Raw genomic sequence first — 15,589 nt, 5'->3', positions numbered from 1 at the left:
ATGTATCGAAGATAGTTCGGAGTCCAAGATGTGATCACGGACATGACGAGGAGTCTTGAAATGGTGGAGACATAAAGATTGATGTATTGGACGACTATATTCGGACACCGGATGAGTTCCTGGGGTCACCGGATATGTATCGGAGTGCCGGGGGGTTATCAGAACCCCTGGGGGAACTAATGGTCCAACATGGGCCTTGTGGAAGAGAGAGGAGAGGGCCTAGGGCTGGCCTCCCCCCCTTGGGAGTCCGAATTGGACAAGGGGGGGGGGGGCGCCCCCTCTTTCCTCCCTCTCTCCCTCTCCTTCCTTCCCCCTGCCCCCTTCCTCCTTCCAAGTTGGACTAGGAAAGGGGAGTCCTATTCCCACTAGAAGGAGGACTCCCCCTCTCCTTGGCGCGCCCCAAGGGTGGCTGGCCTCCCCCCTTGCTCCTTTATATACGGGGGCAGGGGGCACCCTAGAACACACAAGTTGATATTGTTTAGCCGTGTGCGATGCCCCCCTCCAAAGTTACACACCTCGGTCATATCGTTGTAGTGCTTAGGCGAAGCCCTGCGCCGGTAACTTCATCATCACCGTCATCACGCCATCGTGCTAACAAAACTCTCCCTCGGCCTCAACTGGATCAAGAGTACGAGGGACGTCCCCGATCTGAACGTGTGCTGATCGCGGACGTGCCATACGTTCGGTGCTAAGATCGGTCGGATCGTGAAGTGGAAAATCATCTTAACAAGAAAATAAAGTTTCTACAATTTGATCATGGAGGAGAATATTTGAGTTACGAGTTTGGTCTTCATTTGAAACAAAATGGGATAGTTTCACAATTAACGCCACCTGGAACACCACATAGAAATGGTGTGTCCGAACATCGTAACCGTACTTTATTAGATATGGTGCGATCTATGATGTCTCTTACTGATTTACCGCTATCGTTTTGGGGTTATGCTTCAGAGACGGCTGCATTCACTTTAAATAGGGCACCATCAAAATCCGTTGAGATGACGCCATATGAACTGTGGTTTGGCAAGAAACCAAAGTTGTCGCTTCTTAAAGTTTGGGGTTGTGATGCTTATGTGAAAAAGCTTCAACCTGATAAGCTCAAACCCAAATCGGAGAAGTGCGTCTTCATAGGATACCTAAAGGAAACTGTTGGGTTCACCTTCTATCACAGATCCGAAGGCAAAATCTTTGTTGCTAAGAATGGATCCTTTCTAGAGAAGGAGTTTCTCTCGAAAGAAGTGAGTGGGAGGAAAGAAGAACTTCATGAGGTAACTGTACCTGCTCCCTTATTGGAAAGTAGTTCATCGCAGAAATCTGTTCCTGTGATTCCTACACCAATTAGTGAGGAAGCTAATGGTGATGATCATGAAGCTTCAGATCTAGTTACTACCGAACCTCGTAGGTCTTCTAGAGTAAGATCTGCACCAAAGTGGTACAGTAATCCTATTCTGGAGGTCATGTTACTAGACCATGATGAACCTACGAACTATGAGGAAGCGATGATGGGCCCAGATTCCGTGAAATGGCTTGAGGCCATGAAATCTGAGATGGAATCCATGTATGAGAACAAAGTGTGGACTTTGGTGGACTTTCCCGATGCTCAGCAAGCCATAGAAAATAAATGGATTTTTAAGAAGGAGACCGACGCAGATGGTAATGTTACTGTTTACAAAGCTCGACTTGTTGTGAAAGGTTTTTGACAAGTTCAAGGAGTTGACTACAATGAGACTTTCTCACCCGTAGATGCTTAAGTCTGTCCGAATCATGTGAGCAATTGCTGCATTTTATGATTATGAAATTTGGCAAATGGATGTCAAAACTGCATTCCGGAATGGATTTCTAGAAGAAGAGTTGTATATGATGCAACCGGAAGGTTTTGTCTATCCAAAGGGTGCTAGCAAAGTGTGCAAGCTCCAGCGATCCATTTATGGACTGGTGCAAGCCTCTCGGAGCTGGAATAAACGTTTTGATAGTGTGATCAAAGCATATGATTTTATACAGACTTTTGGAGAAGCCTCTATTTATAAGAAAGTGAGTGGGAGCTGTGTAGCATTTCTGATCTTATATGTAGATGACATATTGTTGATTAGAAATGATATAGAATTTCTGGATAGCATAAAGGGATACCTGAATAAGAGTTTTTCTATGAAAGACCTTGGATAAGCTGCTTACATATTGGGCATCAAGATCTATAGAGATAGATCAAGACGCTTAATTGGACTTTCACACAACACATACCTTGATAAAGTTTTGAAGAAGTTCAAAATGGATCAGTCAAAGAAAGGGTTCTTGCCTGTGTTACAAGGTGTGAAGTTGAGTCAGACTCAAAGCCCGACCACCGCAGAAGATAGAGAGAAAATGAAAGTCATTTCCTATGCTTCAGCCATAGGTTCTATCATACATGCAATGCTGTGTACCATACCTGTTGTATGTCTTACTATAAGCATAGCAGGGAGATACCAAAGTAATCCCGGAGTGGAGCACTGGACAGCGGTCAAGCACATCCTGAAATACCTGAAAAGGACTAAGGATATGTTTCTTGTTTATGGAGGTGAAAAAGAGCTCGTCGTAAATGGTTACGTCGATGCAAGCTTTGACACTGATCCGAATGACTCTAAGTCGCAAACCCGATACGTATTTGAATGGAGGAGTTGTCAGTTGGTGCTGTTCCAAGCAGAGCGTCGTGGCGAGATCTACGTGTGAAGCGGAGTACATTGCTTCTTAGGAAGCAGCGAATGAAGGAGTTCATATCCGATCTAGGTGTCATACCTAGTGCATCAGGTCCAATGAAAATCTTTTGTGACAATACTGGTGCAATTGCCTTGGGAAAGGAATCCAGATTTCACAAGAGAACAAAGCACATCAAGAGAAGCTTCAATTCCATCCATCATCAAGTGTCGGAAGGGGACATAGAGATTTGCAAGATACACACGGATCTGAATGTTGCAGACCCGTGGATTAAGCCTCTTCCACGAGCAAAACATGATCAGCACCAAAGCTCCATGGGTATTAGAATCTAGATTATTGTCGCTAGTGCAAGTGAGGGACTGAAGGAAATATGCCCTTGAGGTAATAATAAAGTTATTATTTATTTCCTTAATTCATGATAAATGTTTATTATTCATGCTAGAATTGTATTAACCGGAAACTTAGTACATATGTGGATACATAGACAAAACCTATAGTCCCTAGTATGCCTCTACTAGACTAGCTCGTTAATCAAAGATGGTTAAGTTTCCTAACCATAGACATGTGTTGTCATTTGATGAACGGGATCACATCATTAGGAGAATGATGTGATGGACATGACCCATCCATTAGCTTAGCATTATGATCGTCTTAGTGTCATTGCTAGTGCTTTGTTCATGACTTATACAAGTTCCTCAGACTATGAGATTATGCAACTCCCAAATACTGGAGGAACACTTTGTGTGCTACCAAACATCACAACATAAAAGGGTGATTATAAAGGTGCTCTACAGGTGTCTCCGAAGGTGTTTTTCGGGTTGGCATAGATCGAGATTTGGATTTGTCACTCCGTGTTTCGAAGAGGTATCTCTGGGCCCTCTCGGTAATACTCATCACTATAAGCCTTGCACGCATTGTGACTAATGAGTTAGTTGTGGGATGAAGTATTACAGAACGAGTAAAGAGACTTGCTGGTAACGAGATTGAACTAGGTATTGAGATACCGACGATCGAAGCTCGGGCAAGTAACATACCAATGACAAAGGGAACAACGTATGTTGTTATGCGGTTTGACCGATAAAGATCTTCATAGAATATGTAGGAACCAATATGAGCATCCAGGTTGCGCTATTGGTTATTGACTAGACACGTGTCTCGGTCATGTCTACATAGTTCTCGACCCTGTAGGGTCCGCACGCTTAAAGTTCGGTGACGATCGGTATTATGAGTTTATGTGTTTTGATATACCGAAGATAGTTCAGAGTCTCGGATGTGATCACGGACATGACGAGGAGTCTCTAAATGGTCAAGACATAAAGATTCATATATTGGACGGCTATATTCGGACACCGGATGAGTTCCCGGGGTCACCGGATATGTATTGGAGTGCCGGGGGCTTATCGGAACCCCCGGGGGAACTAATGGGCCAACATGGGCCTTGTGGGAGAGAGAGGAGAGGGCCTAGGCTGGCCATGCCCCCCCTTGGGAGTCTGAATTGGACAAGGAGGGGGGTGGCACCCCCTCTTTCCTCCCTCTCTCCCTCTCCTTCCTTCCCCCTTCCTCCTTCCTAGTTGGACTAGGAAAGGGGAGTCCTACTCCCACTAGGAGGAGGACTCCCCCCTCTCTTTGGTGCGCCCCAAGGGTGGCCGGCCTCCCCCTTGCTCCTTCATATACAGGGGCAGGGGGCACCCTAGAACACACAAGTTGACATTGTTTAGCCGTGTGCGGTGCCCCCCTCCACAGTTACACACCTCGGTCATATCGTTGTAGTGCTTAGGTGAAGCCCTGCACCGATCACTTCATCATCACCATCATCACGTCGCCGTGCTGACGAAACTCTCCCTCGGCCTCAACTGGATCAAGAGTACGAGGGACGTCCCCGATCTGAACGTGTGCTGATCGCGGAGGTGCCGTACATTTGGTGCTAAGATCGATCGGATCATGAAGACGTACGACTAGATCAACCGTGTTTTCATAACGCTTCCTGAGGGAGTCCCAGATTAGGGGGTGTCCGGATAGCCGAACTATCATCGTCGGCCGGACTCCAAGACTATGAAGATACAAGATTGAAGACTTCGTCCCGTGTCCGGATGGGACTTTCCTTGGCGTGGAAGGCAAGCTTGGCGATAGGGATATGTAGATCTCCTACCATTGTAACCGACTCTGTGTAACCCTAGCCCTCTCCGGTGTCTATATAAACCGGATGGTTTTAGTCCGTAGGACATAACAACAATCATACCATAGGCTAGCTTCTAGGGTTTAGCCTCCTTGATCTCGTGGTAGATCTACTCTTGTAATACCCACATCATCAATATCAATCAAGCAGGACGTAGGGTTTTACCTCCATCAAGAGTTTTACCTCCATCTCGTGTCCCTTGTCTCCTGTTACCATCCGCCTAGACGCACAGTTCGGGACACCCTACCCGAGATCCGCCGGTTTTGACACCGACATTGGTGCTTTCATTGAGAGTTCCTCTGTGCCGTCGCAATCAGGAAGGATGTCTCTTCCTGTCTTTAAAGACGGTACCATTGGCAAAGGAGCTTTGGCCGCCGGTCAAGCTATCCGGCTAGGTGGTTTTCTTATGACCGCCTGTTCGGCCACCGCTTCGACAATGACCTCTCGGGTCATCAAAAGCAATCTTCGCATCAACTCGGAATTCGCCGAGCAGCTGGATCCGATGGAGCTCTCTTCCGTAAACGAGCTCTTGGATCGCATCGCCGCCCTGGGAGTCGCTACAGACTACGATCAGATTGGGCTTAAAACCGATCTAAGAGAAATTAACTCTCCCCAGGCTACCCACCATGTTGCCGTGGTAGAAGAACAACGCGGCGACTCTTCTTCTATGTTAAAGACCAGTTATGTCCGGATTCCCAATCCCTCCATGCCGGATTCCCGCGGAAGGACGGACGTCAATCGAGTACTGAACCTAAAGTCAGACAGTGGACTAGATTCATTGGACGACCTCCAGCAATCCAAGCTTCCAAATCCGGAAACTCCTCGGCCTTTGAGCCTCAGATTGGGCGGGGTTCCGAATTTAGTTCCACCCGCCCACCCAAACACAAGTGATCTATCTCAAATACGGCAAGAGCACGATGAAACAGTACATCATTACTGGGCCAGATTCCTCCTGGTTATGGACATGATAAAGGACTGCCATGAGGAAAGCGCAATCTCTATTTTCTGCAACAATTGCACGGACAAGGGAATCATGAACGCCATAAGTCGTCGCGAGGTCACGCGCTTCGCCGACCTGGCGACCATAGTACGAAAATACTGTGTGATGGAGAGTGCCTGGAAAAATGAAACTAGATTTTGGGACAATCCGGCCCTGAACACAACCTTAGTCCGGAATAAAAGGGTGCACCATGCTCAAGCACCTGGGTCAAAAACCAAAAAGCAAAAAACCCCTAAAGGGTACGGAACCGTACTGGAGGGATGGCTCAGCGGACCCTGCAAAATCCATAATGCAGAAGGCGCCACTCCAACACATAGCCTCCGAGCATGTTGGATACTACAGCAGGTGGCCAAAAGTGGCGAAGGGCTTCTAGCCCCGGAGAACCAGCCCAACAGTACCAGTACGGTATTAACAGTCTTCGAGACTTTCGCATCAAATAATATGCGGAAACGAACAATCCGCAGCCTCGCCGAAGTCTACCAAGTAGCAACAACAAATCCATGGAGCGACACGGCTATCACCTTCAATGCCAGCGACGAACCTAAATTCCGAACAGCCCGAGCACCAGCTGCATTGGTCCTCAGTCCAATAGTGGACGGCTTTCGTCTTACCAAGGTACTCATGGATGGCGGCAGCGGATTAAACCTCATCTACGAGGAAACCCTCCAAAAAATGGAAATAGACTGGAGCCGGATTGAGCGAAGCAACACAACCTTTAGAGGAATAATCACGAGTCGGGAAGTACGCTGCACAGGAAAAATCACACTAGATGTGGTGTTCGGCTCGCCGGACAACTACAGGTCCGAAGAAGTCACGTTCCAAGTGGCCCCGTTCAGCAGCGGATATCACACTCTATTAGGGCGAGAGGCATTCACAATTTTCCAAGCCGTACCCCATTATGGGTACATGAAGCTCAAAATGCCCGGGCCCAATGGAATCATCACTCTAGTCAGTGATCCGGACATAGCACTCCGCGCTGAAAATAAGACAGCCGCACTAGCCCTAGAGGCACTATCCGAAGCCTTAGCGGTAGAAGAACTCACTGCACTATGCTCCACGGTGAATAAGGACGATGTGATACTCGATAAGAGATCTAAGTCCACCTCTTTTAAACCAGCAGATGAAATAGTCAAATTCCAGGTCCATCCAACGGACCCCACAAAGACGGCCTCCATTGGGGCACAATTAAACCATGATGTAGAAGCCGCACTACGAGAATTCCTTCGGGAAAATTGGGACATTTTTGCCTGGCACCCTTCAGATATGCCAGGAATCCCACGCAGGCTGGCAGAGCACAGCCTAAATATCCTAAAAGGATTCAAGCAGTCAAACAGGCTCTTCGACGATTTTCCGAACCCAAAAGAGAGGCAATGGGAGAGGAGCTAGCCAAACTATTAGAAGCCGGATTCATCAGAGATATAAAACATCCGGACTGGCTAGCGAACCTTGTAATGGTACCAAAAAAGGACAAATCCTGGCGCCTTTGTGTGGATTTTGAAGACCTTAATAAGGCCTTTGCAAAGGATCCTTTCCCTCTCCCCCGCATCGACCAAATCAACGATGCTACCGCGGGGCACGATTCATTGTGTTTCCTCGACGCATACTCTGGATACCATCAAATCAAGATGGCGGAAACAGACCAGGCCGCAACGGCATTCATTACTCCATACGGACCATTCTGCTTCAACACAATGCCCTTCGGACTTAAAAACGCCGGCGCAACATATCAGCGCATGATTCAGACATGTCTGGCTACCCAGATCGGCAAAACAGTGGAGGCATATGTAAACGATGTGGTCATTAAGACCAAACACGTCGAAACTCTAGTAGACGATTTGAGGCTCAGCTTCGACAACCTCCGAGCATATGACATTAAGCTCAACCCGGAAAAATGCGTTTTCGGCGTACCAGCCGGAAAGCTCTTGGGATTCATTGTATCCGGTAGAGGAATTGAAGCAAACCCAGCCAAGATCCGAGCTCTGTCACAACTGGATATCCCAAAAGACCTCAAACAAATACAAAAACTGACTGGATGCGTGGCGGCTCTAAGCCGCTTCATCTCCCGTTTGGGAGAAAAGGCATTGCCTCTCTACCGCCTCCTCCGGCGCACCGAACACTTTGAGTGGACGGATGCTGCCACGGCCGGACTCGAAGAAATAAAGGCCATATTAGCAACAAATCCGGTCCTGGCCGCACCCAACCTAGGCGAACCAATGTTATTATATCGCGGCAACACATCAAGTTGTCAGCGCAGCGCTCGTCGTCGAACGAGAAACAGAAGGGCACAAATTCCCTCTTCAAAAACCAGTGTACTACGTATCCACTGTCTTAACCCCATGCAAGTCCCGGTATCCACATTATCAAAAGATAAGCGTACGCGGTGTTCATGGCATCCCGGAAGCTGCGACACTACTTTCAAGAGTGCTCGATAACAGTGGCCTCCGAAGAACCCCTCAACGACATTATAAACAACCGCGACACGACGGGCAGGATTGCAAAATGGGCATTGAGCTCTTACCATTTGACATAACCTACAAACCGAGGCGAGCTATAAAGTCGCAAGTTTGGCTGACTTCATCGCTGAATGGACCGAAGCCGAACTCCCTAAAGAGTACGGCGCATACTCCAATTGGATCATGCATTTCGACGGCTCCAAAATGTTGGCCGGCTTGGGGGCTGGCGTCGTACTGACGTCCCCAACCGGAGACACAGTCCAATACATACTTCAGATAATGTACACGGACTCCAACAATGCAGCCGAATACGAGGCCCTTCTACATGGCCTCCGGATGGCAATCTCCATAGGTATTCAACGCCTAGAGGTGCGCGGGGATTCAAACCTCGCAATATCCCAAGTAAATGGAGACTTTGACGCCAAGGATCCAAAAATGGCAGCCTATCATAATGCCATCTTAAATATGTCAGCTCGGTTCGAAGGACTCGAATTCCACCATGTAGCCCGGGATAATAACCAGGCAGCCGACGTGTTGGCACGCATCGGCGCAAAACATGACGCTGTCCCTCCAAACATCTTCCTAGAGCGGCTCTTTAAGCCATCCGTACTATGGGAAGAGGAGTCCGGAAATAGCAACCCGGAACCAACCGCGCCACCCAACACGGAACATTCTGACACAGTCCGTGGCTCAGCCAATGAAATAACACCCTCAGCCCACGAAATAATGGCAGTAATCGCCCCGTGGACGGAACCATTCCTAGCCTACTTAACTAGGCATGAACTCCCCGAGGACCAAAATGAGGCCCGCTGCATAGTTCGGCAATCTAAAGCCTACAAGGTCCATGAGGGAGAACTTTATAAGAAAAGCACAAGCGGAGTCCTTCAAAGGTGTATCTCCGAAGAGGAAGGACGAAATCTCCTGGCTGAAATTCATGCCGGACTCGGCGGGCACCACACCGCAGCCCGGGCCCTTGTAGGCAAGGCCTTCCGTACAGGATTTTATTGGCCGACTGCCCGGGCAGATGCTCAGGACTTAGTCCAACGATGCGTCGGTTGCCAGCTCTTTGCTAATCAAAGCCACATGCCACCCACCGCCCTCAAAACTATACCTATCACCTGGCCGTTCACGGTCTGGGGGGCTTGATATTGTTGGACCCCTTAAAGGGGGAGCCCACAAGCAAAAATACCTATTGGTCATGGTGGACAAATTCACCAAATGGATAGAGGCCAAGCCAGTTAAAACGGACGAATCCGGACCCGTGATAGACTTCATATCCGGGGTAGTACACCGTTATGGTGTCCCCCACAACATCATCACTGATAACGGCACGAATTTCATGGCCGATGAGGTTAAACTCTGGTGCAAAAACATGGGCATCAGGCTCGACTACGCTTCAGTCTATCACCCACAAACTAACGGTCAAGTCCAACGAGCAAATGATCTAATCATGAGCAGCATCAAACCCAGATTAGTGTGGTCCCTCACGGAATCTAACACGCACTGGGTAGAGGAGCTCGACTCCGTACTCTGGGGGCTGCGGACCATGCCGAACCGCACTACCAGATTCACACCATTTTTTATGGTGTACGGCGCAGAGGCAGTTTTGCCCTGCGATATAATTCATGACTCACCTCGCGTGCGCATGTACGAAGAAAGAGAAGCCGAGTTGGATCGGCAGGACAGTTTGGACGCCTTAGAGGAGGAGCGGGACGTGGCAAAAGCTCATTCCGCATTCTACCAGCAGCAGGCTCGAAGATATCAAAGCAGAGAAGTACGGGCCAAAACTTACAATGTTGGCGAACTTGTTCTACGCCTGCCGGACAAGGAAAAGGACAAACTCAAGCCCAAATGGGAAGGTCCCTTCATCATCGACCAAGTCCTGACCGGCGGAGCATACCGTCTACGTAACGCATCTGACAACCGACTCGAGCCGAACCCATGGAACGCAGCCCGTCTCCGAAGATTCTACGCCTGGCGCCGGACTCAGAGTTCGTCTCCCTCCTCCGTCCACCTTTTATATTTTCACTGTCTCTTGTTCCCCTCCTTCTTCCCCCCTTTTTTTAGTAAAAGCCTTTGACGGGCTGATCTGCGCATTGTTCGCACACACTTGATGTGCTACTAGCATTCATTATACCTGGGGGCTTCTTTAACAGAAGCTTATTTATACGGGCTTCATGCCCAACACATGTGTCATACTTCCGCATGTACCTTTTATTCACCATTATATGCATCGATATGACTTAAGTTTTGGCCAAGCTGGGTTGCCTGGCTCCTGTGCTTACCCCTACATTCCCGATTGTTCGGCTAGGAGGTAAAGGGAGCACCTCTGCGATTGTTACTGCCGGGTCAGCCGGATGTGTACCTCAGACTCGATGAAGCCGAAAGCTAGCGTTCTTAAGGGAATATTCGGTCGGTGACTTGAAAGATGATATATTACTTATTTAAACTTATCTGCCCCCAGATGCTTTTTCTGCTCTTTTCGCAGTAAGGACATGCACCTTAGGGCATGCCTCCTAGGGAAAGGAACCCCTAACGGAACTATTCTCCCTGGAAGATGTTTCTTATTAACCATGTAATATAACATAACTAGTTGGGCACTTGTCTGATAAAGCACTAATGACCCCTACGCCTGGTCTCCATGCATGCCCCGGTTTTTATAACCGCTAGGGTATTCGGACACACTCCGGACTGTTGGGTCCCGAGGTTGAAGCGAAAAGGTCAGCAAAGACAAACGATCTACAATCCGGCTAGAAGGCATTTTACATGTCATTTTAAAATTACATCGTCAAATTGACTGATTGAACTCCTCTTCAATCCCATCTAACAGACTGTCTAGTTTACAGTCCTATTGGGAATATTTCGCGGCCAACTCTACTTGGCCGTATATTAAGCTCAAGGGATCTCCTTCCCATCGGGCCCCACAGGTCCGACCTCGGCCATGTGGTTTGGATCAGCCTTCGTGTACCACGTCTTGACCATGGCCCATGCCTCTCTGGCGCCTTGACGGCAGGCCGATATCTTCCACAGACGGAAGCGCTGCCGTACTCCCTGAAGCTTGTCAACAAGCCCTCCAAGACCCTCGGGTAGGGAGACGGACGGCCATAAGGCCTGGACGACGCCGCTCATCGCCTGCCGAATACGTTCATGCAGTTGCAGCAGCTCGGGAAGAAGGTCACCCATGGAAGCAGGCATTTCCTCCGCCGGACGACCCGTGAGCACACCTACAGACACATTTCTGTCAATCGACTTCCTCGCCGAACTCTTCTTTTCAAAAGAGTTTGCTCAAGCACTTATTGTAAATGCCGCGACGAAGCCGCCGATTCTCCTTTACGGAGTCAGACAGCTGGACCCGAACATCTTTTAGTTCTTCGCCCAGCTAGGTGTTGGCATCTTGGAGTTTGTTCCTCTCTTGCTACACCCTCATAAGCACCTTCTCGCCGGCCTTCAGCTGGCGTAGCAGATGTTGCTTGTCCGGTTCTAGTCCGGCACCCTCTGCAATTTAATTGTCAGACTTACGCACACGCCGCACTTCATAAACTACTTATCTTTTCGAAGTATGTATTACCAGAGGGGGTCTCTGTGGCTCCCCCTGCGGCGGCTAGTGCGGCCTCAAGTTGGGCCTTGCGCTCTTGAAGCTCCTGGGACAGACAGGTATTCTTCTCCGTAAGATCCTGCATAAACAAATGATCATTAAATCAGTTATTCTAACTATTTTAAGTCTTGGGGGCTACTGGCATATATAACTATTAAAATTCCTCACCCGTATGTCTTTCACATACTGCTCCGTGGCTCTGGTTAGACCATCTCGAGCGGCACGGAGGTGCGCGTCTCCTGCATTAAAGGCATTTAGTGCCTCCGGAGAGAAACACGCGTCACGAAGAACTGTCCGGCGGCGCCTGTGATTCATGGCACTCTCCACCTCAGACCTGGTGGCGGACAGCCTGTCGGCATCCTCCGTTGGAGGAGCATCCGGCTCATGCCTTGTGTTCGCCTCCCCTTCTGGACCACGCGTTGGAGCATGGCTGGCAGAGGCTTGATTGGCAACCTCTCCGGACACTGTCTGGCGAGCGCTCTTTCTCCTGGAAAAATCATGAGCGTTAATATACCTCCTAGCAGTCTTTCCCTTAAAAACAACGGTGTGCCGTACCGTTGCGGCGACGTTTCAATTCGCGCTGCACTCCTCTTCCGCCTGCTGGGCCGAACTGACCCTTGTTGGTCAGCCGCCGCGGGTTCGGCTTCCCGCCTTAAAGGCGCCTCCTGCGATGCACCATTGGTATAGGATGGTCAGAAATGAGCATGGATCAAGTGATGGTGTTAGGACTCCAGTCGTAGTCACCTGGGAAGCCGGAGATAAACCGGGGTAGTCAGCCGTAATGGCGACTAGAGCATTGTCCATGCTAAGTTGGTGGAACACCCCGTCAATCAGCTCCACCTTTATGTCCGGATCCTCTTCGGAGGCTGGATCAAGGGATCGTCCCGGATCCTCGGGCTGTGGAGTCAGGCTTTGTATGCCCTTCACGTCCCGGCGCAGCTCCTGCGTCAGAATCACAAAGTGAGACACTTGACTTTGGGAATCTGGATCGGATAGATAAACGCCCGCTTACCCAGCTCCGAGGGTTATTCATGGAGAATCCATTCAATGGACTCGTGCAGAGGAAGTCCTCCTTCTCCCCCTTGTACAAGCCAGACAGGATCTTCACCAGATCGGCGGCCGATCCCGGCCCCTTGCGGCCATGACGGGTGGCGTCGTCCTCCCCGTTGAAATCCCACATGGGGTGGCCCCTATATTGGAGCGGCTGCACCCCTCGCATAATGCACATGGCCATGACTCCAATCATGGTCAATCCAGAGTGGGCCAGTAACCTTATCCGGCCCATCAGATATTGGACGCTCCCATCATCTTCCCGTTGAGGGCTCCGCGGGCGCCAACTCAGGCGTTTCTTCAAGGGAGCGTTGCTGAACTCCGGGATGCCGATCCGAACTGGATTAGGTGGAGGGGCGTCCTCCATATAAAACCATTCCGAAGGCCAGTCTTTGGACGCCTTCTTAGGGGTTCTGGATAGATATCCAGTCCCGGTGATGCGCCATATTTCGGCTCCGCCCACTGGATATATCGACCCCTCGTGAGAACGGGGTACGAGGCAAAACAATCTCTTCCACAGCGCAAAATGGGGCTCGACGCCCGAGAACAGCTCGCAAAGAGCTACAAAGCCCGCGATGTGCAGAATGGAGGCAGGTGTAAGGTGGTGAAGCTGGAGTCCATAGAACTCCAGGAGCCCCCGGAGAAACGGATGTATGGGAAATCCGAGTCCCCTTATTAGATAAGGGACGAAGCATACCAGCTCTCCTTTGGAGGGATTGGGGACGCTCTCCGCCTGCTTTCCACCCCTATAGGTGGCCAGTCCGGCTCGAACCGGAACCATGAAGGCTGGGGGAAGATATCCCTCGGTTTGGAGCATCACTAACTCGCTGTGTGGAACTGAACATCTCCCCCAATCTCCTGGCTGAGGGCTGGGAGCGCGAGAGGAGGAGCCGCATCGACTATCCATGATCGAATGGATTTTTGTCAGGGCGCTTCGATGAGTACTTGCGGAAGGAGGATGGTGTGAGTTGGATCTAGATCCTCGCCTCTCTTATAGGCAGCCCATTCGCGTGGCTAGGGGGTAAAACGCAAAAATACCCTAGCTTTTCGCATTCATGCGACACGTGAAAGAGGGCCATTATTGGACGTGGAAGCCAAGGAGCGCAACATTTATAAGGAAGCCAGACACTATTCGGCAGGCACATGGAATTTGAAGGAGAACCAGCCTTGCAACGCCAAAGACAATATACGCGCCAAACTCGTCGTCATTGAAGCCTGGTTCGGGGGCTACTGAGGGAGTCCCGGATTAGGGGGTGTCCGGATAGCCGAACTATCATCGTCGGCCGGACTCCAAGACTATGAAGATACAAGATTGAAGACTTCGTCCCGTGTCCGGATGGGACTTTCCTTGGCGTGGAAGGCAAGCTTGGCGATACGGATATGTAGATCTCCTACCATTGTAACCGACTCTGTGTAACCCTAGCCCTCTTCGGTGTCTATATAAACCGGATGGTTTTAGTCCGTAGGACATAACAACAATCATACCATAGGCTAGCTTCTAGGGTTTAGCCTCCTTGATCTCGTGGTAGATCTACTCTTGTAATACCCACATCATCAATATCAATCAAGCAGGACGTAGGGTTTTACCTCCATCAAGAGGGCCCGAACCTAGGTAAAACATCGTGTCCCTTGTCTCCTGTTACCATCCGCCTAGACGCATAGTTCGGGACCCCCTACCCGAGATCCGCCGGTTTTGACACCGACACTTCCGCTTTCCGCCTACAAGGGTACATGGACAAACTCTCCCCTCTCGTTGCTATGCATCACCATGATCTTGCGTGTGCATAGGATTTTTTTTGAAATTACTACGTTCCCCTACAGCTTGACAGCGAAGAGCGCGGCCTCGACACGGACCAGGAAGCGCTGCGCGAGCAGCATGTCGTGGAGCTGCTCGTCGGGCATGACGGCGAATGAGGGGTTCATGGCGAAGCGGCCGCCGTTCTTGAGCTCAAGGCAGGTGCTGAGCATGCGGGCGCCAGCCTCCATGCTGATGTAGTAGACCTTGAAGAGGTCCATGGAGAGCTCCCGGAGCTTGGCGTCGTTGGCGTCCGCGGGGGCGGGGGTGGCGGCCCGCAGGCGCTGCAGGAGGCGGTCGCACTGCGGGCGCAGGTTCTTGGCGGCCATCATGGCCTGCATGAGGACACTCCCTACCTCCTCCTTGCTCCCCTCTCCCGCCATGGCCGCCGCCTCCTGATCTCTCTCTCGGATCACGGTTGTGGGATGGGAGCAAGGACAGGAACAGGAGAAAAGTTTGGAGTTTTGAACAAGGCGGAGGGAATTGGGATGGGGCCACGGACGCGAATCCTTCTTGCTTTGCAGGCGATGAGGCTCTGCCAGGTGGGCCCACTAGAACGGCCTCTTTGACTCCTTTTGGCTGCTGTCACCAAGGGTCGCGTGCTACCTCAGCTACCACTACAGGACAATTACCATAATTGTAGGTGAATTTTGAAATTTCAAAACTCGGAGGAAAAAATGTGCTTACTAGCAACACGATTGATTTTTTTTGTAAATTTGTATCATAGGAACACGGGGGTTTGCATCTAATAGGTGCAAAGGGAAGGCGGCCGAGTTGGGCAGCACAACAAGAACTGGGCGAGCACTGGTCCATCACCGCTACATCGCTAAAACCG

General features: G+C 50.1%; 1 protein-coding gene across 1 annotated transcript in view; it reads right to left on the bottom strand.

Moving 5' to 3' along the window:
• The window catches only part of LOC119279933, a 28,905-nt gene extending 13,768 nt beyond the window's left edge, over positions 1–15,137 (bottom strand). The window contains exons 1-2 of the mRNA XM_037560984.1: positions 14,779–15,137; positions 10,452–10,458 (exon numbers count right to left, since the gene is read on the bottom strand). Of these exons, the coding sequence (XP_037416881.1) occupies positions 10,452–10,458; positions 14,779–15,137 (366 nt within the window). The remainder of the gene's footprint in view (positions 1–10,451; positions 10,459–14,778) is intronic.
• Positions 15,138–15,589: the final 452 nt, after the last annotated feature.

This window comes from Triticum dicoccoides, chromosome 3B (genome assembly GCF_002162155.2).
Source record: "Triticum dicoccoides isolate Atlit2015 ecotype Zavitan chromosome 3B, WEW_v2.0, whole genome shotgun sequence".
NCBI lineage: Eukaryota > Viridiplantae > Streptophyta > Magnoliopsida > Poales > Poaceae > Triticum > Triticum dicoccoides.
This window is presented reverse-complemented; position numbering and strand designations above follow the sequence as displayed.